Raw genomic sequence first — 24,606 nt, 5'->3', positions numbered from 1 at the left:
CGGAATATACCGACGGAATTCCGAGGAAACTACAGTCCGTCGGAATATTCCGAGGAAAATCCGAGGAAAACTGTGTTCCTCGGAAAAAACCGATGAATTCCGAGGAAATATTATAGCCGTTGGAGAGCCGTTGGGGGATTTTACAAAATTCCGAGGAAATTCCGACGAACTAGTTTTGTCCGTCGGAATTCCGTCGGAATTTCCTCGGTATGTCGGCATGATTTAAACTATAAATACAAGCACTCCTCTTCCTCTTCATTCACTTCATATCTTCATCCTCCCTCTTACTCTATTTACACACGAATTTGATTCATAAAAAATATGTCTTCTTCAAATTATTTTCGTTCTTGGATCGATCGACCTCATTTGGATCCGAACACGAGATTGCTTACGGAAGAATACCAACGAGGTATAACTGAATTCATGGGGTTAGTTCACCGACAACCGGAAGCAAAAACAGGTATGTTAAGATGTCTTTGCTCTAATTGTAAAAATAGAAAGGTTATTAAAGAGTGGGATGTTTGGACTCATCTATATTTGAGTGGGTTTACACGAAGTTACAAAATTTGGTATCATCATGGGGAAACTGATTATGAACATGGTAGTACTAGTGAACCTCAGCCAGCGGTTAGATTAGAAGAACCAATTAGAACGGATGTAGATTATGGTGTAGGTACTGAGCAGATGGTAAATGATCATTTTAGAGGGGAAGATTTACCCAATGCAGAAGCTAGGAGATTTTATGATATGTTGGATGCTGGAAAGCAACCATTGTACGAAGGTTGCAGAGATGGTCATTCAGCTTTATCATCTGCTACAAGATTGATGGGCATTAAAACAGATTATAATTTGGCTGAAGACTGTGTGGATGCGATTGCTGATTTTGTAAAAGGTATTCTACCCGAGGATAATGTAGCTCCTGGTTCATACTACGAGGTTCAGAAACTCGTAGCTGGTCTTGGTTTATCGTATCAGGTAATAGATGTATGCAGCGACAACTGCATGATTTATTGGAGGGCGGATGAACAGCGGATTACATGCAAATTTTGTGGAAAGCCTCGTTATAAAGATACGAGTGGAAGAGTTCCAGTGCCATATAAAAGGATGTGGTATTTACCTTTGACGGAAAGGTTGCAGAGGTTGTATCTGTCTGAACGCACAGCGCAACCAATGAGATGGCATGCGGAGCACTCAACAGATGGTGAGATCAGACATCCTTCAGATGCAAAAGCGTGGAAGCATTTCCAATCAAAGTATCCCGACTTTGCGTATGAGAGAAGAAATGTCTACCTTGGATTATGTACTGATGGTTTCAGTCCGTTTGGCAAGAGTGGAAGACAGTATTCTCTATGGCCCGTCATTCTTACACCATACAACCTCCCCCCAAACTTGTGCTTGCGACGAGAGTTTTTGTTTCTCTCGATTCTCGTTCCCGGACCAGAGCATCCTAAGAGATCACTTGATGTGTTTCTTCAGCCACTAATATATGAGTTGCAACAACTATGGGCTCAAGGTGCTGAAACATACGATGTTTCGTGTAAAGAAAACTTTCAAATGCGGGCAGTACTAATGTGGACAATAAGTGATTTTCCAGCATATGGTATGTTGTCTGGATGGACAACGCATGGAAGGCTATCATGTCCATATTGTCAAGATAACACTGATGCTTTCCAACTAAAGAACGGAAGGAAAACGTGTTGGTTTGACTGTCACAGGAGATTCCTACCACCTGATCATCCATATCGTAGGAGTAGGAATTTGTTTACGAAGAACAAGAGGGTGTTTGACAGTCCACCTCCGGAAATTTGTGGGAAAGATTTGAAGATACAACTAAGAGATTTTGGTGCAGAAAGGACGCCAGAAGTCGGTGGACATGAGCGTTTTCCGGTAGATGCTGTTGGAGAACTACATAACTGACACAAAAAAAAGTATTTTCTGGGATCTGCCATACTGGGAGGATCATCTGCTAAGGCATAATTTAGATGTCATGCATATTGAGAAGAACTTTTTTGACAATCTCATGAACACGATCCTTAATGTTCAAGGTAAAACAAAGGATAATTTGAAGTCAAGACTGGATTTAGTCGATATATGTGCTCGTTCAGAACTTCATGTTGATGAGAATGGTAGGGCTCCTTTTCCCATATACCGACTTGATGCAGCGGGAAAAGATGCGTTCTTTGATTGGATTTCAAACGATGTGGAATTTCCAGACGGTTACGCATCAAATTTGCGTAACTGTATCGACAGAAAGGAAGGAAAGTTTACTGGCTTGAAAAGCCACGATTGCCATGTAATGATGCAGCGCCTCCTTCCGTTCGCCTTCAAGGAACTATTACCACGAAATGTTCATGAAGCAATTGCAGGGATAAGTGGTTTCTTCCGCGATTTATGCACGAGATCAGTGACTCTTGAAGGTATTGAAAATTTGAAGACTAACATAGCCGTGATTCAGTGCAACCTTGAGAAGATATTTCCTCCCTCATTTTTTGATGTTATGGAGCATCTTGTTATTCACCTGGCAAGAGAATTGGAACTTGGTGGTCCTGTGCAGTATAGATGGATGTATCTGTATGAGCGGTATATGTTCCATTTGAAGAAGATGGTGAAAAATTTAAGTAGGGTGGAAGGTTCTATAGTCGCACAGATGATCAATAAAGAAACTTCAAACTTTGCCGAGTACTACTTTCCAGTAGAAGTTCAGACCAAAAACAGAAGACCTGCTCGACATGATGATAGAGGCGAACGGGCAACATATCATGTTACGGTTCCAGACATTTTCACAGACGTTGGACGACTTAGCGGAAAACCAAAGGACCGTCGACTTACTGAGCAGGAGCGCAGTCATTTGCAAACATGTTCTGGAACAGTCCTTCAATGTCTGCTTTGAATCCCAATATTGTCATCGTCTCAGGACATGCTAGTTGTGTAGCCGGAACGGCTACCTTCTTCATGTTGTTGTAGTGGGTGGTATCAGACTTATCCCACTTCTTTGGCCTTTGCTTCTCCAGCTGTGACGAACCCTCTTCTTGTGTGTTTTTCTTTGCTGATGTTTTCGTGCGCTTCATTCTCTACAAAATAGAATCATTGCTCTCAACATGGTTATAATCAATTAAGAACTCAAAGCAACATGAAAATGAAAAGCGAAATCGAGTTGTGATAAAAAAAAACGAAATTGAAAAAAATTCTCTATCCCTAAATCATCTCAAATCATGTTTCAAACTCGTTGATCACAGACAATTGTGTTCTATTCCATGTTTAAACATCTGTTTCATGCATATTTGATCAAGGAATCAACACGGATATAAGAAATTCACAAAACCCAAAAAATTGCTCAAGAACACGATTTCAGAATGTGGAGATTCGCGGAGTATACCTGTCTTAGGGTGAAGACGAGTGTAGGAATCAGGTAGAGCTCGAAAAATCAAGTGGAATAGAGCCCAAAATTGTTCAAATCGGATGATTATAGAGAGAGAAAGGGGGGGGGGGGGGGGCGAATTATAGGGGAAATCGGAGGGGATGAGAGTTCTAAGGTTTAGATCCAAAAAAGGTCGGGTTTTGCCTTATAATTCTGTTTTCCGAACACGCATCGATCGATGCGTTTTTTTTCTATAACGCATCGATCGATCACATTCTTACGGCCCGGGCCATCTTGGTAATCGATCGATGCGTTTTTGTTCTATAACGCATCGATCGATGCGTTTTTAAAAAAACATACAAGATTTTCCGAGGAAATTCCGAGGAACAATTCAGATTGTCGATAGATCGATGGGATACTCTCATCGATCGATCACAATCTTACGGCCCGGGCCATCCTAGTAATCGATCGATGCGTTTTTGTTCTATAACGCATCGATCGATGCATTTTTAAAAAAACATACAAGATTTTCCGAGGAAATTCCGAGGAACAATTCAGATTGTCGATAGATCGATGGGATACTCTCATCGATCGATCACAATCTTACGGCCCGGTCCATCCTAGTAATCGATCGATGCGTTTTTGTTCTACAACGCATCGATCGATGCATTTTTAAAAAAACATACAAGATTTTCCGAGGAAATTCTGAGGAACAATTCAGATTGTCGATAGATCGATGGGATACTCTCATCGATCGATCACAATCTTACGGCCCGGGCCATCTTAGTAATCGATCGATTTGTTTTTGTTCAAAAACGCATCGATCGATGCGTTTTTTTAAAAAAAATACGTTTTGAAACCCCAAACACTAGTTCGTCGGAATTTTCTCGGAATATTCCGAGGAAATTTCGAGGAAGAAGAGGGTTTCCTCAGAGTTCCCTCGGAATAATCCGAGGAAATTCCGAGGAAATAGGGTTTTTAAACCGAAAACAACGTTTTGCCGTTTGAATAACACCTATATAACCCTTATTAAGTGTCTTACGTTCATTATGAAGTCAAAAATTTGTTCCTTACCGTATAATTAACACTTTTCCGATTGTATGAACGAAATCTCGCAACATAAGAGAAACACTTATACCTTTTAATGAACGGTAAAGGGAATACTTTCAATTAGTTTTGAAATTTGTTATTTCATGGTTTATGCTCATGTATACAAAGAATCCTCAATGGTATGCATTACAATTGTATAAGAAATGAAATACGGCAAAAAAAATTGATGTTTTGAAACCCCAAACACTAGTTCCTCGGTATTTCCTCGGAATATTCCGAGGAAATTCCGACGGATATTTTACTATCTGTCGGAATTTCCTCAGAATATTTTCATTTTACCGGGCAAATATTTCGCGAAAATTGAAATTAGAATTCCGACGGAATTCCGACGGATAATGTCCGTCGGACCCTAGGTTTTATAACCACGAGCCCCTTCTTCTTCCCCATTTCTCTCTTCTTCCTCTGCGCGACTCCTCTCTTTCTCTCCGGCGATTTCCCCCTCAAATCCGACGATATCTCCGGCGATCTCCCTCTTCTCTTACACAAATCATGTAAGGACCCTATCCCACTCTCTTAGGTTCTATTTGTTAGGTTTTTGTGTAGTTTTGATAGATTTTTGTTAGGGTGATTGGTTAGGATTGTGATTTGGTTGTATAATAGGTTTAGAATTGTGATTTGGTTGAATAATTTGTTTTGTTGAATTGATTTAGAATTTTTTATAATTTTTTTTATTTTTTGTATTTATAAAATCGATTTTTGTATATAAAATCAATTTTTGTATTTTACAAAACGATTTTTCTATATAAATTCGATTTTTTGGATTTTACAAAAAAAAAATTCTATATAATTCGATTTTTTGGATTTTACAAAACATTTTAAATATCTATAAAACTTTTTTTGTGATTAAATACTATTATTTGGGATTTAAAAATATTTTTCATATATATATATTATTAAAACTATTTTTTTGTAATTATTAAACAATTTTTATTTATTAAAACTATTTTTTGTTTATTAGAACTATTTTTATATATTTATTAAAAAAATTTAATATATATAAATCTTTTTCTGTGATTAAATTATTTGGGATTTTTTTTTAATAAAAAAAATTAATTTATATATTTCTGTATTTATTAAATATATTTTTTTAATTTACAGGTCTCATGATGATCAGACCCGGCCTCGACAGCGTCGTGGTCGTGGTGGTACGGGGAGCCAGTCTCGGGATTCCAGCCATTTTCAGGATTCCCCTTCGCCCCACAGCTCCAACCATACATCTCCCTCTGCTGCACCCGCTCATGTTCCTCTCGCTCCCGCTGCTGCATCCGCTCCTGTTCCTCCGTGTCCTCCGGGAGTGATGAGGGTTGCGGAGTTGGTTCAACAGCCCGGTCGTGACCATCTTCCGTATCTCACTCCGTATCCAGATGGACGGGGTCAAACATGGTAATTAAACATTTTTTTTCTTTAAATTTGGATTCATTATTAACCGTTTGTTCTTTTAATAAGGTTCAACCGATCCGGGAACGGGATCAGCGCATGGATCAACCGTATGATGTACTCGGCCCTCGACAGTGGACATCCGACTTTCACTCACTTCCCAACCGACAAGCAGGTTCTGTGGTTTCGTCAGTTTGCGGTAAGTATTCTAATTTTTTACTTATATTTTTAATCTTTAATATAAATTTTCTACTAATTGTGTTTTTTTTTCAGCAAGAGTTCAACTGGAATTCCGATGAGACGCTCTTTATCTATCACCACTTCGTCCATAAAGTAATGGACAACTATGGGAAGCAGATCCACGAGTGGAAGAAGAAGTGCGAAATCAATAAGGTTCGATTTAATTTATCAAACAATTTTTTAATTTATTAAACTATTTTTTAATTTATTAAACTTTTTCTTTTTTTTTAAATTAAAAGGTCCCAAAATCGATGAACGACACGGTCTGGAAGGAGTTGTGTGCGCATTGGGATAAGGAGGAGACGAAAGAAACTTCTTCCACCAACTCCACCAACCGCAGGAGCGACCGTAAAGGGAAGGGCATCTACAAGCATAACTTGGGTGCTCAATCTATTGTCACTCTCGGAGATCGCATGGTAAGTTCAACCGCTTTTTCTTCAATTATTTGAGTTTCAGAATTTAAATTTATTGTGCATTTCTTCTAATTTCTAATGTTTCTTTAATTTTATGTTTTTTTTCAAGGCGGAAGAAAATGATGGCGAGCCGGTCGATGATCTCGCCCTAATGAGGAGGGCGTATACCAACAAGAAGACCGGCCAGATTGATGACGGTCTTGTGAGGGACGTGGTCGACCTGGTCCAAACTCAGGTGGTAGACGAAGTGTCTCAGCTTCAAACCGAGGATGACGCTTCGACGGCTTCGACCAACTTGTCCCGGTTTCGAATCAACGAAATCGTTGAATCCGTAAGTTCTTTTTTTTTAAAGTTCAATTCATTTATTTCTTGGTTTAAATTTCTAAATTTGGCTTTTTTCTATTCAGTCGGTTCCAAAGAAGAAGGGGCGTTTGTTCGGTTTGGGTCGTCGCACCCGGTCGGTTCCTCCTTCTTCTGCACCACCGCCCTTTGTTGATCCAGAAGTACTTACGGCTCAGTTGAAGGACAAAGATGATCGAATATCTTTGTTGGAGACCCAGATGGCGGCTCAACAGGCGGGCTATGAGGCACAGAGGAGGCTGAACCAGCAAATGATGGAGATGATGCAGAGGATGTACCCGAACGAGGTGTTCCCGGACGTGCCAGACCCGTAGTTTTTTTTCCCCAATCTCGGAATGTTTTATTTTTATTTGTGAAACTTTGAATATTAATTAATATGATTTCAATTTTACTTTTAATTTCATATTTTCGAATTTAAATTTCAGAAATTTTATTTTTTCAAAAAAATTAATATTTTTTACATTCTGAGGAAATTAATTATATTTTTCACTAGATCGATCGATGCGTTTTTGAACAAAAACGCATCGATCGATCCGTTTTTTTAAAAAATATAGCGAGGGACATTTCCCTCGGAATTTTCCGAGGGACAACTCCCTCGGAAAATTCCGAGGAACGGATCCCTCGGAATATACCGAGGGAACAGTTCCTCGGAATAAACCGAGGAAAAAGTCCGTCGGTATGCTCCTATCGATCGATGTATATATGTCCAAACACGCATCGATCGATGAACTTCCGAGGAATTATCCCGACGAAGTTCTACCTCGGTATATTCCGAGGACTTTTCCGACAAACAAGGGATCCTCGGAATTTCCTCGGAAATTTATTTCCTCGGAATTCCGTCGGAAAATTCCGAGGGATTTCAGAGGAAAAAAGAAATTCCGAGGAATTATTTCCGACGACGTGTTTCGTCGGAATTTCGTCGGAATAACGATATTCCGACGAAATTCCGACGATTTTTTCCCTCAGAATCCTTGATGTTTTCTTGTAGTGATAACATGTTACACTATAGAAGAACAACAAAACTCCACATCAAAATTAGCGAGAGCAAACATTACAGATGCCACATTAGCGATACCAAACTGGCCTTGTTTCAAAATAAGGTAGATTTGGTGTTTCCGCTCCCACAATAGTAGACTATAATACCTTTACTGAAAACATACAATAATTCTCATCATATAGATAAGTCTTCCTCACTGCCTTTATCAAATTTGTCCAGAATTTTTTTCAGCTAAGCTACCGTACAAGCTTGAAATGTAAAGTAAAAATCAGATTTTATATTTGAGTTTGTTGATTCTGTTTGGGTTCGGGTCAGTTTGCATCTATAGTTAAAATACCTATAAAATAGCCACAAATTTTTGGATACATATTTGGACATTTTTAGGACCCGACAAAGATTCATGATACTCAAACTTCATCAAAATTTAACCGGAATCTATCATATTTATCTTTAAAAAAAAGAAGAAAATAATCTAATAAAAGGAACAATTTTGAAGATTTCTCAAGCTATCCACGTCATATAAAATATTATTAGAACAATTTTGAAGATTTCTCAAGCTATCCACGTCATATGAAATATTTCATCCAATCATATTTTTGTCATGTTGTCATGTCATCTCAACTAAGTCTTCTTTTCAGTTATACTCAGAGGTCTATTTAATTAATAAATAAAAATCTCTAATACAATGAAAAGGATTCTTGAAGACTTTCCTGAACATATGAGGCAAGATGTTGTGGACACCCATTTCAGTGACGCAAATAAACGTGCAGAATGTGTTCACGGCAACAGGAAGAGATCAATCTTATCAATACTCAGGTCCGCAAGCACCAGCAACAGCATGAACTTGGAGGAACCATGCACGCCCCACAGCAACACACACTTCAGAAGAATGGAAAGAAACGTCAAGATGTGCTGATGTGGAGCAATATTCTATGTTTGTTTGATGTGATAAGCATTAAGGAAACATTATTTGATAACAAATTGGAAGATTTGATGATGCTAAAATATAAGAAATATTATATTAGATAATAGGAAAATATTATTTGATATATATCTCGGTTAATCCTATAACTAGGTTAGAGCTTTTGACATTGTTATTCTAAGAGAGAAACACAAAAGTTTTGGGGTTTCATAGCTTAGTAAACTGAGATCATTAATCAACAGGTGTTGAGTCAAGCAAGGTGGATAAATTATGAATCAATATGTGTTGAGTCGTGTAATTCGAATCAAGTAAGTATGTAAGAGATCCTGTAAAGGATTTCTAATAAAAGAGATATGTGTTATTAGAACTATTTTCTGCCTTTTGTTTTTACTGAATCTCGAATCTAAAATAATATCCTTATACAGAGGGTCAAAGATTACAATGCTTAATAATCAACCATTACAATGGTTAGTAACCAAGCATTACAATGGCTAGTAAGTATCATAGGTGAAATGGTTTATCATAGTTGTAGTAGTTCGTCTCTAAAGACTACAATCACCGATAGTTGTAATAGTTTATACATATAATGTTTTAAAATAATTAAATTACCAAAACTCAAATTACCTGAATATTTATAGACAAATTTAATATTCTTTAAATGTATATCAAATAGATACGAAAATGAACTAAAATAAGAAAAAAAAAAGATATATCCTATTATGAGAATCCTTTAAAATATATGCAACTTTTAAAATGAAAAACACATCTTTATATTAAAAGATAACTTTTAAAAACATATAATTTTTTTGTTATAAACAAACACATTCTTATACATATTTTACAATCTTGTTTTGGTAATTGAATTGGATATCGCAGGGAACAATAGGCTTCAAGACAGTCTCAAGACCAGGATTGTTGCGTGATAAGCTCATGAACTACGCCGTCAGACGTTTTTTTCTGACGGCATGAAAAGCTCATGAAACTGCATTACACGTACGTTCAGAGTTGTCATAAACGTTTTGTATTGTAATAAACGTCTCTAACTAAGACCATCAGTTACAAAGAAAGACCAGCAGTTACCAACGTACTTATGTTTTAATGCTTTTTATTACGTTCTTTCTCCGAGTTTTCTTATATTTAAGCTCTCTGTTTTCGTAAGTAAATGAGAGTTTCAGACAACATCCCTCGGCTAAGATCATGAGACAAGATTTAAGCTCCATTAACATGTCCTCCTAACATATGGACTAATCTAACAGCTGAAGCAAATGGGTAACAGAGAAGATCCGAAATACTAATTTTCTCTTTTTTCTGGTGCGCTTCCTATTCAAAGTTTTATTTTTTTAGTGTTCTTTTTCAATCTGTAACACTTGAATTCGCCATACTCTCACTCTCGAAGCTTTGTTTTAGATCTTAATCAAAAAAATGTACTCATATTACCACAAGAACGGTTTGTCGGATATTTATGTCTCTCTCTCTCTGTGTTCTTCGGAGACTAACAGGAACTACTAGGTTGGAGTTTGAAACTTCTCGTACGTTTTGGCTTGCTTGCATTTCTGGAAAAAAAATAACCCATTTGCTAAAACCATAAACTGAGGCTAATGGGGAAGGGGGAAGGGGTTAAAGATACATCAGCTTCTAATTTAAGACCTACAAACCAATGTAGGTCTCTTTTACCAATGCGGGTGCTTCAGGTTTTCTTGATGCTCGTTGTTTTGGCTCTTGGAATCTCAGTCGTTAGCATGCACATGATCAAGTACTTGAAGGTTCAAACTTTGGCTCCTACCACATTGATCTCTACGAGTGATGAGATAACTACATTGGAGAGATTTATCAAGCCTCCATCGAGTGTTTGGCACTCCATGAATGACTCCGACCTTCTTTGGCTTGCATCTATGGAGCCACGGAGATATGACCACCCTTTTAAAAGGGTTCCTAAAATGGCATTCATGTTTCTCACCAAAGGTCCATTACCATTTGCTCCACTTTGGGAAAGGTTTTTCAAAGGGCATGAAGGGTTTTACTCAATATACGTTCACACATTGCCAGATTATAAATCGGATGTCCCTAGCTCATCTGTGTTTTACAGAAGACAGATCCCAAGTCAGGTACTTTCATTGATCTTTTAACTGAGCAAAACTTCTCTTTAGTAATGTTGCTTCCTGTGTCTTCATTTAGTTTCTCTATTTTTATGTAGCATGTGGCTTGGGGAGAGATGAGTATGTGTGAAGCTGAGAGAAGGCTTTTGGCTAATGCGTTACTGGATATCTCTAATGAATGGTTTGTTTTGCTCTCTGAAGCTTGCATTCCTCTCCGCGGTTTCGAGTTCATCTACAATTATGTCTCCAAATCAATATATAGTTTCATGGGTTCTGCTGACGAGGACGGGCCTTACGGAAGAGGCAGGTACAGCTATGCAATGGGACCAGAAGTCCAACTAAGCCAGTGGAGAAAAGGGTCTCAGTGGTTTGAAATCAACAGAGAACTTGCTCTTTACATTGTTGAAGACATCAATTACTATCACAAATTCAAAGAGTTTTGTAGACCTCCTTGTTATGTGGATGAACATTACTTCCCAACAATGCTATCTATTAGATATTCTCATTTGCTGGCGAAGAGGACATTAACTTGGACAGATTGGTCAAAAGGTGGTCCTCATCCGACTCTTTTTGGGAAGTCTGTTATAACAGAGATGTTTCTCAAGATGATTCAGGAAGGTCAGTCCTGCTTATACAATGATCAGAAATCTCAAGTGTGTTATCTCTTTGCAAGAAAGTTTGCTCCAAGTGCATTGGAGCCATTACTCAAACTTGCACCAAAGGTTCTTGGGTTCTAATGGATGTGCTTTTTGAATTTTTGAGTGTAACTTTGATTTAGCATGGGCACAACTGATCATTATTGTCCACTTCCGCATTTATATATAGATGTTTATTTTGTCGCTCAATGAAATTTAACTTTACAGATAACTGAATAAAAGAGAATTGATATATTTTTAATATCAGAGTCATCTTGTTATATAGTTTTGGCATTTGCATAACATTTCAAAACTGAATTGTTATTAATGGAACAAAAACTTCTCTCTTTTATTAGCTGTTTGTCAAATACAATATCAATGTATATGTGTGTGTGTGTGTGTGTGTATGTTTTATGTTACATCTTCACATGAAGATTAAATAGAATACACTGGAAAACTTAACTAGATTTTAAGAAGCAATTATAGAGCAAAAAGAATGTGGAATGTTGAAAGTAAAGAAAAACTAACTATTCATATGATCTGAGTCCCTCCTTTCTTCTTGAATGGAACGGAAAATTCTTGCAGCAGATTCAGAGGCTGATGTTGAATTATGAGGAATGGCTTTAATGGCACGGTGCAGAGGTTGCTGTTTCTGCTCATGCTCATGCTCATCATTGTGATGAGTAGGCTCTGTAGGAAATAGAGGAAGTACATCGAATTTAGGCTTCTCTGGTGGACTTGAAGCTGTACTTCCATGTACATCACTGTCATTAGATTCCTGAGACTTCTTTAAAGAAAATGGAATGGCTTGAGTCATGTGGCTCGATGTGCTAGACCATCTTTGAAGCTGACCAAACGGGTTTGTCTGGTCAAGTACTGCTGTCCTAGCGTTAGGCTGCGGGAAGTAGTTGTGGCTAAACTGAGTAGAAACAGGGAACTTGAATGCTGATGTGTTGGGCGAATCTTGTCCATAGATTGGAACCATGAAGGCTGAGGGAGGAGGAGGACATGGTCCTGCGTATGGTTTATAGACCAGACCTTCTGAAGGAGACATTACCGGAACTAACCATTGGTTTCCAGGAGGAGGAAGTAGCTGTTGTTGCCAAATCGGTTTCATAAGCTCGTTGGTTATGGAAGGCAGAGGAAGCTTTGGTTTCATATGTTCTGGATATTCTTCGGTTACAGGTTTGTGATTCTCTGTGTTTGGTTTCTTAACCTTTGAAGCAACCATTGTACCCCTTCTTAGGCCATTAAGCTTACTTTCAAGAACCAGGTTTGGTGATTTTGCAACCATCTTTTGAACCTGTATCATGTTAAAGGTTCATGGTCAGGACCGGTCCTGGGCATAGCCAAATGAAACATTCGCCTATAGCCCCCAAAATTTTTTAAAAAAATTATATAGATGTACACCCCTAAGTTTGTTAAAAAAAGTTTTTTTTGAAACCTTTACTATATCGCCTCCCGCCCCCTCCAAAAAAAAAATAAAATCTCGGGCCGACCTGTTCATTGTCAGATCAAATGAAAGCTGAAAAACATGGGAAGTAAGTTGTTAGCAGCTTACCATTATCAGCCTATGAAGCTCAAAGACTTGTGCTGCAAAGATCTTCTGCTGGCTGAACATATCAGCAAGAGAAAAGTAAGAAACAAGGCAAAGTTTATATACTTAAGATTGACAAGTGACAGGATACATACTTGATCATATAAGTTCTCATCTTCCAAAACATCTTGTCACCTATCACTCTAGCAACATCATTAGATGAAGCACCGATACCAGACAAAGAGTCTATTGCAGAAGAGTCTGAGACATCTTGTTCACGTGGAGGCACAGTTTTGAGCTTTTTTTGAGTTTCAATGTTAAATACATCAAGGGCTCTTCTCCTATACAACTGAGTTTTCATCATGTTAAGAGACCCTCTCTTGCTTTCATCTTGCAAAAGTAATTCTCGAATGTGAAGATTGTTCAGGGCAACCTTGGAACCAGCAGCTACTCCACCTCCTCCATCTATGCAGCTACTACTATTACAAAACTGGAGTGATAAATCTGTGTTTGCTTGTGGATTTGTTTCCGAGCGTCTAACTAGAGGAACCTTAAGAGAATCCAAGTTGGTAAGGTTCTTGAAATGGTACTCATTTTGTATTATTGAACTAGACTTAGTATTAGTAACTGATGATCCTCTGGCACTTGGATGATTCACCTTCCCCTCAAACTTTGATGCTGGAGAAGTGTTGCAGATTTGTGTAAACTGACTCTTTTCAGGTCGACCATGCTGTTCAAAACAAGGAAAAAAGTATTGGGCAATAAGTATAAAGTGATATTCAAACTTTGTATATCTATTTTATTTTCATGAATGTTTTGTGTCACCACCAAGAGTATGCAATGGAACAACACACAAAATCAAGAAGTGAGTTAAGGAGAAAAGGAAAACTCACGAGACGGGTGTTGTTGGCTTGGGGAGCAAGAGACAGAGAGAGTGTGGAAGGAGAATCACAGATCTTGTTGGTCGGAGAAGGAAGAGGGTAACGTTTTGATTTGCCAGCAAATGGCTGAGGCAAGCCTCCTCTTCCAGTATCATTGACATGAGCTCTTGGGAACAATGGAGGAATTGTTATCCTATTTGCCTCATCTTTCATTCCTCCCATCTTTCGATCTTCTTTCTTTTATGTACCTACAATTCCAACAAACCATATCAATTTCTTCCACTGCAAGTAATCTCAAGAAATAAAGATTGGTTATTATTGAGGAATTTACCTTCTGAATATCAAAGATCTAACAACACTTTAGATCAATCCCACGTCCAAATGATTATAATATTTTCTTTTTTAATATATTTTGGGAGCTAAAACGAATCTTGACAGAAGATCAAGAAGAGCAGAAGCAAAAGAAGATATTATGTTTGTGTCGCCCCACAATGGATTCCATACGAGGGGACGACAAAACTTGTGTGTGTGTGGGTATGTGTGACTCTGCGGTCATGTCTGGTTCATTCAAGTAAAGATCCCTAACTCACGGGAACTCGGATTATAGATAACGTGGCGAGGTTTGGTTGGTTAGGTCCGAGTGGGCGTGAGGGAGAAGATGCTCGGGTGACTCGGTCTCTTTGCACAACACTAGCCACATGTTTTCAATATCTCTCGCGTGGCTAACTTAAAACTTCCACCATTTCCAAAACTTTTCCTATTTTGGGATTATCTTTAACGAAATATCTGTTTCTGATCGCAATCATCTGACACAGAAGTGAGAGAGAAGAAGCGTGTTCGGTCGGAACGAGCCTATTTTCCCGGTTTGGCCGGGTCGGGATCGGGACAGACCAGAAGCGAGGTTTAGCACAAAACCAAAGGACGATTATTTATCATAAAATCTTATTTATTGTTATTAAAAGGGAATTTTTTCGTGCATCCATTAAAATATAAATATATATTTCTTTAGATAAAAATGGATTATACTCCATCCGTTCCTTAATGATAGACTTTTTAGAAAAAAAGTTTGTTTCAAAGGGATGTATTTTTTGTGTTTTCTATGAAAAATTGTAAACTTCAAGAAAATTAATTGACTTTATTGAATTACTATTGGTTAAAAGTTATTGAAAATTGAAAATTACAGAAAACGATACATTTATTATGATAGTTTAATGTGTTTTCTTAATATGTACGAAAATATTAAAAAGTTTATCTCTGTGGAACGGAGGGAATATATTGTTCGGAGTTATGTTAAAATGAATTCTACAATCGAAAGTTATGTGCCCAAAAAAGACACACCTCTTAGTCATATAAATATATCTATAAATTCAGATGATTTAAAGAAACTTCAGGATGATATTAATTGTTTGCTTTCTGGCTAGGTATTCAGACTCTGATGAACATAAAAATCATGTAAACTGCATTCAAACTAATGTTTGTAAGATTCATCAAATAAATGTATTACTTGGCGAATGAGTGTTTGCTCCTATAGATCTTAATATACTTTGTCTGTGTCCTTTTTTATGATGATATGGCGATGTTCGTCAAGTTTGTGGTAACCTCCTCTACATTCCAATGGCATATGTGATGAGAGAGTTACACTGAGGGACACAATCTGTTTCACTACAAGAAAACACAGTTTTAGCAAGGAAATTTAACGAGGAAAACTATTCCTCGTGAAATTACGATGACTTAACGATGAAAGTACGAGGAAATAAAGTTTCCTCGTAATGGCCTTGTAAAATACCGAGTAAAGCTTTTCCTCGTAAAATCGTCGTAAGTTGACGTGGTTTTTCCGAGAAAAATGTGTTTCGTCGCAAATTCGTCGTAATTTTAGCATGAGTTTTACGAGGAAATAACTTACGAGGAAAGAACGAGAAATCCACCAACTTAACACGTTTTTTTTGCCACCAACCTAATTTTTCGTCGTAAATTCCTAGCAAAATTCAACTACCAGATTCGAAAATTTTCTATATATATGGAGGTTTGAACATAATTTTACGCACACCAACAAGAAAAAAAAACGTGAAAAAAATGTCGGGCTTGGGAAATATTTTCGAGTTGCGGAGGTGGATGTATATGCATAGAGATGCTAACGGGAGAGTGACGAAAGAATATCTTGCTGGGTTGGAGCGTTTTATGCATCAAGCAGATTCTACACCGCTCGCCCAAGAAAGCGGTAAAATATTCTGTCCTTGTAGGAAATGTAACAATTCAAAGTTGGCAAACCGTGAAAATGTTTGGAAGCATTTAGTAAATAGAGGTTTCACGCCAAATTATTATATCTGGTTTCAACATGGAGAAGGTTATAGTTATGATCAGAATGAAGCTAGTAGTAGTAATAACAACTTTCAAGAAGAACCGGTTGATCATCAATTGCATAATGCACATAGTTACCATCAGGAGGATCAGCCGATGGTAGATTATGATAGGGTTCATGATATGGTAACTGATGCATTCGTAGCTCATGATGATGAAGATGAAGAACCTAACATAGATTCAAAAAAGTTTTATGAAATGTTAGATGCGGCAAATCAACCACTTTACAGTGGTTGTAGAGAAGGTCTCTCTAAATTGTCATTGGCTGCTAGAATGATGAATATTAAAACTGATCACAATCTACCTGAAAGTTGCATGAACGAATGGGCAGATTTATTTAAAGAGTATTTGCCGGAAGACAATGAGTCTGCTGATTCTTATTATGAGATTCAGAAACTGGTTTATAGTCTTGGGTTGCCTTCGGAGATGATAGATGTTTGCATCGACAACTGCATGATCTACTGGGGAGATGATGAGAAGTTGGAAGAATGTCGATTCTGCAAGAAACCACGATTCAAGCCGCAAGGAAGGGGACGTAATAGATTGAAAAGATTGTACCAATCGGAGCAGACTGCTGGAAAGATGAGGTGGCATGCCGAGCATACTCAGACGGATGGTGAGATGACTCATCCATCAGATGCAAGAGCCTGGAAACATTTTAACAAAGTACATCCGAATTTCGCTAGCAATAGCCGGAATGTGTACCTCGGATTATGCACAGATGGATTTAGTCCATTTGGAATGTCAGGGAGACAATATTCATTGTGGCCTGTCTTTCTTACGCCATACAACCTGCCACCGGAGATGTGCATGCAACGGGAGTTTTTATTCTTGACCATATTAATACCCGGTCCGAAGCATCCAAAAAGGTCACTTGATGTTTTCCTACAACCACTGATAAAAGAGTTGAAGGATTTGTGGTCAACAGGGATGAGGACGTATGACTGCTCAACGAAGAAGAATTTTACGATGCGAGCTATGCTTTTGTGGACCATAAGTGACTTTCCTGCCTATGGGATGTTGTCTGGATGGACTACACATGGGAGATTAGCTTGTCCATATTGTAATGGAACGACAGATGCATTTCAACTGAAGAATGGTAGAAAGACAAGTTGGTTCGATTGTCACCGTCGATTTCTTCCAGTTGGCCATCCGTACCGAAGAAACAAGAATTTGTTTAGGCACAAAAAGGTTGTGAGAGACACTCCTCCTCCATATCTAACTGGAGAACAAATTGAAGCGCAAATCGACTACTACGGAGCTAACGAAACAGTTCGCTGGGGTGGTAATTGGCATGTCCCTCGTAATATGCCTGATTCTTACGGTGTTCATCACAACTGGCACAAGAAGAGTATATTTTGGGAGTTACCATATTGGAAGGATCTTCTTCTGCGCCACAACCTTGATGTGATGCATATAGAGAAGAATTTCTTTGAGAACATCATGAATACAATATTGAATGTCCCAGGGAAGACAAAAGACAACATAAAATCGAGGTTGGACTTGCCGGATATTTGCTCAAGAAGTGAGTTACATATAAAAAGCAATGGCCAAGTTCCCGTTCCAATTTTTAGATTGTCTTCAGAAAAAAAGTCGGTTTTGTTCAATTGGGTGGCATCAGAAGTGAAGTTCCCTGATGGGTATGTTTCAAATCTTTCAAGATGTGTTGAAAAGGGTCAAAAGTTCTCCGGGATGAAGAGTCATGATTGTCATGTCTTTATGCAACGACTTCTGCCATTTGCATTTGCGGAGCTACTTCCAACAAACGTACATGAAGCACTTGCAGGTAGTTTACAATAGGACAATAATATTAAATTGGTTTAGTTTACAATAATAGTATTTGACTAACAATGTGTTTAATTGTTTTTGGAATAGGCATTGGAGCATTTTTCAGGGATTTGAGCACACGCACTCTTAAAGAAGAAGTCGTAGAACAGCTTCAGGAGAACATTCCTATCTTATTGTGCAACTTGGAGAAGATATTTCCTCCAGGCTTTTTTGACGTGATGGAGCATCTAGCTATCCACCTCCCATATGAGGCATTGCTTCGTGGACCGGTACATTACGGATGGATGTATCAGTACGAGCGAGCCATGAAATATTTGAAGGGAAAAGCAAAGAACCTCGCCAAAGTTGAAGGTTCTATAATTGCTGGAAGTTTGACAGAAGAAGTTTCTCACTTCACATCGTACTACTTTGCGTCAAAAGTACGTACCCGAAGAAGAGCTCCAAGAAGATATGATGATGGTGGCGTTGCGCCCACATATGCAGTTGTTGGCGTTCCAGAAATCTTTAGCCAGATTGGACGACTTGGTGGGAAATCAAAACAGGTTTGGTGGTCGAGTGAAGAAGACGCTCATAGTGCACACACCTATATTCTACTCAATTGCGAGGATCCATTGATGCGTTATTTTGAAAGGTAACTTAAATTGAGTATACATTATATAATTGAGAGAGATTAATTCATGTAAAATGTGAATTTACAGCATGTTTGTTTCACAAGTCGAAGAAACATTTCCTGGTATATCCACAAGTGACGTAGACAAAAGAAAAGATCAACACTTTGTTAAGTGGTTGAAGAATCAGGTATTAATCAAATACTTTTAAAATTTTCATACATGAATGATTTGTATTTCAACGTTCTTTTTATTTTTAAATAGGTTGATTATGACGACGATGCAGATTATCCTAAGTGGTTACACGAAGTAATTCAATCTCCACTTGTAAAGGTCACCACATCACAGATGTATTTCACACGAGGCTATACTTTTCACACATATGAGTATGGTAAACAGCGGGCTACCAGTAACTATGGAATTTGTGTGAAAGGAGAAACAGATTTCTACGGAATCTTGACGGAGATTATTGAAGTCGAATTCCCAGGGATATTGAAGCTAAAATGCGTCCTCTTCAAGTGTGAATGGTTCGACCCCGTCGTCAATAGAGGTGTTCGGTTGAACAAATTCGGTGTAGTAGATGTCAACGGTGGCCGGAGGTACAACAAATTCGAGCCCTTCATCTTAGCTTCACAAGCAGACCAAGTTAGCTTCCTTCCATACCCACGGATGAGAGAGTCGGGTATAAATTGGTTGGCCGTGATCAAAGTTACACCTCGAGGACGAATCATCGTAGGAGAAGAACCACCATTGCAAGAAGAACAAATAAATGAAGTTCATGAACCTGAACAAGAAATTGATGACATCCTTCTCATTGATCCGCATAATCACGAGTATGAAGATCTTACCGAAGATCCCACGGAGGAAGCTGTTGAAGACGAGTTTCATGTAAATGATGATGTTTCAAGTGATGACGAGAATGTCGATGAATCCGATTAATGTATTTCATATTTGTATGAGTTTGAATTATTATATATAATTAAAGATAATGGGAGTTTATTTATAAATAAGATATCGATATTAATTATAAGTAAAGGAATTGTGTTTTTATAGTTTTCGGTTTGGATTAGAATGAATTGCTTGAGGTTAAAGGATAGAAGTGTTTGATATATGAAGTATAAGATAAAGAAGATGTGGTTTGGGATTTGGGGTTTCGTTTTAGGGGTTTAGAGACATTCGTCGTACTTTCCACGTTACCTCACGGGAACGACTTATAATTCAGTCGTCTCTAGGAAAGTTAAAATTTCACGGTAACAGTAAACGTCGTAAGAGCCTCGTTAACTTACGTGGAATTAGAGACGATTTATAATTAAAAAAGCGGACATCACTTTTTCCACGTAAGACCAAAACGTCGTAAGAGCCTCGTTAAATTACGTGGAAAGAGCGAGGTTCGCTCCAGAAGACTTAATTTAAAGTCGTCCGGGGAAAGCAAAGTCGTCCAGAAGACTTAATTTAAAGTCGTCTCTGGGAAAGTTAAAATTTCAAGGTAACAGTAAACGTCGTAAGAGCCTCGTTAACTTACGTGGAATTAGAGACGATTTATAATTAAAAAAGCGGACATCACTTTTTCCACGTAAGACCAAAACGTCGTAAGAGCCTCGTTAAATTACGTGGAAAGAGCGAGGTTCGCTCCAGAAGACTTAATTTAAAGTCGTCCGGGGAAAGCAAAGTCGTCCAGAAGACTTAATTTAAAGTCGTCTCTGGGAAAGTTAAAATTTCACGGTAACAGTAAACGTCGTAAGAGCCTCGTTAACTTACGTGGAATTAGAGACGATTTATAATTAAAAAAGCGGAATTAGAAGTCGTCCAGAAGACTTAATTTAAAGTCATCCGGGGAAAGCAAAGTCGTCCGGGGAAAGCAAACGCCGTAAGAGCCTCGTCAACTTACGTGGAATTAGAGATGATTTATAAGTCGTCTGAAGTTTTTTTTTTAACAAACAAAGCCGGACGACTTATAATTAAGTCGTCCCTTTTAATTTTCAATTGCAAAAGTGACCTCTTTAGACGACTTACCTCTTCTGGACGACTTAATGCTAAGTCGTCTGCGGCAATGTTTATTGAACTTCTTCATTTTCTCTATGTTTATTGAACTTCTTCAGTTGGGAAAGCTTCCAGACGACTTATAATAAGTCGTCCAAACCTTCTAGACGACTTATTTGTAAGTCGTCCAGTTGGAAAACCTTCCAGACGACTTATTTCTTCCAGACAACTTATATATTTACAAATCTATACAAAGACAAGTTCAAATACAAATACTTCGCTCGTTATCCCTCATTTTCTTCGCGTTGCACCTAGCAAAGTTTTTAGGGTCAAAGGAGACCCCAAGAGCATGACATTCAATGTACTTTACAGCGTACACGGGTTTGAGGTTTGGAGATAAGAAAGATAGGGTTTGAGGTTTGGGGTTTAAGATTTTAGGGGTTAGCAAAAAAAGCCTCGCTATTCACACGTAAAATCGATGATAAAAACAAGAATCGTCGCAAGAACGACGTTAAATAAAAGACGGGCCTCTGTATATCCTCGTTAATTTACGTGGCCCTTACGACGAAACGAAAGACGGGCCTCTGTCTTTCCTCGTGATTTTGCGACGAATTTTCGACGAACACTAATTCTATATATAGGCTAAACCGCAGCCCTCTTCATTTTCTCTCTAATTCCACTCTACAGCCTCTCCATTTCCTCTGAAAATGGTAAGTCTCTCATTCCTCTCTAAGTAGTTTAGGGAATTTAGATTAGGTGGTTAGTTTAGGGAATTTAGTTTACGAAATTAGTTTACAAAATTTAGGTTTCCTCATTTTATTAATTACGTAGTTAATACTATTCATAATTTTTTTTAACTCTTGACTTTAATTTATAAATTTAAATTTTGCAGACTATTCGTAGGCACCAGCGTAGTGCTCACTACTCGCAGATGTTCGGTCCACCGGGTAGTCGGTTAGACCTGCCTTCACTTCCCGGTTCTTCTTCAGCTCCCGGTTCTTCGGGTCAGCAGGAGACCGTCCCCGAGACTCAATCTTCTCAGAGAGTCTCGCCTACTTCTACGGCATCGCCATCAGTTCCTCATGTGCCTCCTCCGGTACCTCCTCCTCCGATGCCAGCTCCTCATGTGCCTCCTCAGATGCCCGCCCATCAGGTTCATGCTGATTTGATGGTGCCAGCGAGTTGTCCTTACTCTCAGTACACTGTTGAGGACATTCTCGGTTTCCCAGGCAGAGAAGGCTTACCGATCATAGACCCCGACCGACCTGAAGGAACTCTTTGGTATGTATGTTACATTTATTTTTTAAAATTCATTTGTGATTTTAATAAATATTTAAAACTTTGAATTTGTTTTTTTTTCCAGGTTTGGGGTTGATAACTGCCTTGCAACAGAAGTAACCGAGACGATTAAAGGTTACTTCTCCATGGCACATCCCAACTGGAAATCCACTCCGATCTACATCAGAAGGATGTGGTTCAAGATTTACGCTGTAAGTTTTTACAATTTATTCCTGATTTATATTTTTTTAAATTTTATTTTTCTAAACTAATTATTAATAATTTTTTTTTTGCAGCAAAAATTTAATTGGTCCATCGGGGTCACTGAGAAGGTGCGGAAAGAGTTTATCGACAAGGCGAAGAAACGTTTGTTGGACACGGTCTCCAACTGGAAGGGTGACTGGATCGTGAAGGGCTATGAGCGGGGCAAACCTTCAACCATCACCACGGACGTGTGGGATGGCCTCATCCGTTACTGGAGGGATCCTGATGCCATGAGAGTCGCCCAGTCTTGCTCCGCCTCCCGTAACTCGGTAGATGAGCACGGCCACAGGGCGATGCAACATAGTACGGGCCAAAAGCCACACGCCCGCGTCCGTTTGGAAATGGTACGTAATTTAAATATTTAACTTTTTGATTTTTAATATATATATATATATATATATAATAAAAACTTTCTTAACTGTTTTTAGGCCAAGGAGTTGGGACGTTTACCGACTCTTATGGAACTTTTCGATCGGACCCACAAGAACAAGGCGGGCGCATTTGTAGATGAGAGGTCTGAGAAGATCTACAATGATGTGGCAGCTCGTATTGACGAGCGTGAGACCCAGCTGGCGCAGGAGTCCGCCGACGGATCACCCGTCGTCTTATCCACAATAGAAGTGGATAGAATTTACGAGGAGGTAAATTTTATATAAATTTTTTATTAATTTCATTTTACTTTAAAATTTAAATTTTAATATATATTTTATTGTTTTTTAAGGTCGCTCCTAAGAAAAAAGGACGTGTGTTGGGGATTGGTTCCGTCAACGATGTTCCGAGAGCGACTTCCTCTTATGGCCAGAGACGGGATGATGAAGTCTCTCAGCTGCGCGACGTGTTGGAGACGACACAACATCAGCTGTCGTCGACACAAAACGAGTTGGCCTCGACAAAATCATCGTTCACAGCTCGTATGACTGGTCTCGAGAACTTCTTGGACGTCATAGCGGCCACAAATCCGGAATGGGAGGCCATGTTCAGGACCATGAGACAACAAAACCCCATTCCAGGCGAGACATCCGTGCAAGTCAACGAGGAAGATCTCTCGAGAAGGAGCGAGGAATTCTACGACGCGGCAATGCAGCATTAGTTTTTTTTTTGTTATTGTATTTTAAAATTCAAAACTTATTTATATATTATATAATTTCATTTTGATTCGGCCAAAAAAAAATTTTTATTCGATTTAATTTCAATTAAAATTTTATTAATAAATTAAATAAATATAATTTTTATTTATAAATTCAGTAAATAGAAAACAAAGTAATTTTGTCGCTAATTCCCGATGTATTAACGAGGAAAATTAACGACGAAATATCGAGGATTAATTAACGAGGATTTTACGTGGATTCCGTTACGATTCTATTACGACGAATTCTTTTCGTGTTCCTTACGTTTTTATTACGACGAATTTGTTTAGAGGTTTTTTCGAGTCTTTTACGACGAATCCTTTACGAGTTTTTTACGAGGAAAAACAACGACCGCGTTACGTGGAAACCCAACGTGGTCTTTACGACGAAATCTTAACTCTTCTTTACGAGGAAAATTTAACCTCGCTAATTAACGACGAAATGGCGACGAATCTTCTCTTACGACAATCATATAACGACGAAACGCCTTTCATCGCCATTTCCTCGTAACTCTTCTTTTCCGAGGAAATAACGACGATTTTGGCCGTCGTTAAATTTGTGTTTTCTTGTAGTGTTTACGTAATGAGACACATTCTCTCTTTGACACACTTTCTCATGACAGCTTTCTTTTTGTGCACAGAAATAACCATACTTTTTGTGTAAGGAAGAATGTGTTTATTTTAAGAAAGCAAACGTAAGTTGAGCAAAATGAAACTAAGTTTGTTTTTAGTTGCAATAAATGATAAAAGTTAAAACGAAAAAGTAGATATATGGGTAAAAGTGAAATTTTTGGGGCGTTGGATCTATTTACATGCACAAGATCTAACGATAGATTTTTCTTTTGTTTTCTAACAAAAATGTATCTGAACAAAATCTAATTGTATAATACGAAAAGAAATACAAACGCTTACAAAATGAAGAAACTATCATCTTATACAAATCTCGTAAATACCCAGGACATGGAAGACATAGGTGGGATCTTCATTGTTATCCATATCTCATCTGACCACCTTTTATCTGACCATTGCGCACTTGACCCCTCCCCCCCCCCCACTCTCATGTCCACAGCCACCACATCCACACAATTGCCGTCCACACCGATCACATCCACACAATTGCCGTCCACACCGATCACATCCACACATCCTCTGTCCACAGCAGTCACATCTGCACCTCACATATCCGCGACAACGACATCAACGACATTAATGAAATAGATACATAATAGCTACTGCTTACAAGAACACATAAGCTGCAACGGGTTCTCGGTAGTGGAA

At 38.4% G+C, this 24,606-nt stretch overlaps 2 protein-coding genes across 2 annotated transcripts; one reads left to right on the top strand and one right to left on the bottom strand.

Moving 5' to 3' along the window:
* Positions 1-8,657: 8,657 nt before the first annotated feature.
* BNACNNG31370D (glycosyltransferase BC10) lies at positions 8,658-11,735 on the top strand. Its single transcript, XM_013836275.3, has 3 exons — positions 8,658-10,088; positions 10,277-10,882; positions 10,972-11,735. The coding sequence occupies exons 2-3, from the start codon at positions 10,376-10,378 to the stop codon at positions 11,608-11,610; spliced, it is 1,146 nt and encodes a 381-aa protein (XP_013691729.1). The 5' UTR covers positions 8,658-10,088; positions 10,277-10,375; the 3' UTR covers positions 11,611-11,735.
* Positions 11,736-11,819: 84 nt separating this feature from the next.
* On the bottom strand, positions 11,820-15,659 carry LOC106395267 (protein HEADING DATE 3B). The gene is made up of 5 exons (XM_013835772.3): positions 14,258-15,659; positions 13,939-14,174; positions 13,201-13,775; positions 13,070-13,121; positions 11,820-12,811 (listed from the first exon to the last, which is right to left on the bottom strand). The coding sequence occupies exons 2-5, from the start codon at positions 14,146-14,148 to the stop codon at positions 12,032-12,034; spliced, it is 1,617 nt and encodes a 538-aa protein (XP_013691226.1). The 5' UTR covers positions 14,149-14,174; positions 14,258-15,659; the 3' UTR covers positions 11,820-12,031.
* Positions 15,660-24,606: the final 8,947 nt, after the last annotated feature.

Source organism: Brassica napus, chromosome C5 (genome assembly GCF_020379485.1).
Source record: "Brassica napus cultivar Da-Ae chromosome C5, Da-Ae, whole genome shotgun sequence".
NCBI classification, from domain to species: Eukaryota; Viridiplantae; Streptophyta; class Magnoliopsida; order Brassicales; family Brassicaceae; genus Brassica; species Brassica napus.
Note: the sequence above shows the minus strand (reverse complement) of the source record. Positions and strands in the feature narration are given on the sequence as shown.

Coding starts and splice junctions, on each gene's coding strand:
- LOC106395267 (XM_013835772.3), bottom strand. CDS start 14,148: ATGGGAGGAATGAAAGATGAGGCAAATAGGATAACAATTCCTCCATTG. Junction 13,776..13,938: donor AAGCCAACAACACCCGTCTC/GTGAGTTTTCCT, acceptor TGTTTTGAACAG/CATGGTCGACCTGAAAAGAG. Junction 12,812..13,069: donor AGCTTCATAGGCTGATAATG/GTAAGCTGCTAA, acceptor AACATGATACAG/GTTCAAAAGATGGTTGCAAA.
- BNACNNG31370D (XM_013836275.3), top strand. CDS start 10,376: ATGGGGAAGGGGGAAGGGGTTAAAGATACATCAGCTTCTAATTTAAGA. Junction 10,883..10,971: donor GAAGACAGATCCCAAGTCAG/GTACTTTCATTG, acceptor ATTTTTATGTAG/CATGTGGCTTGGGGAGAGAT.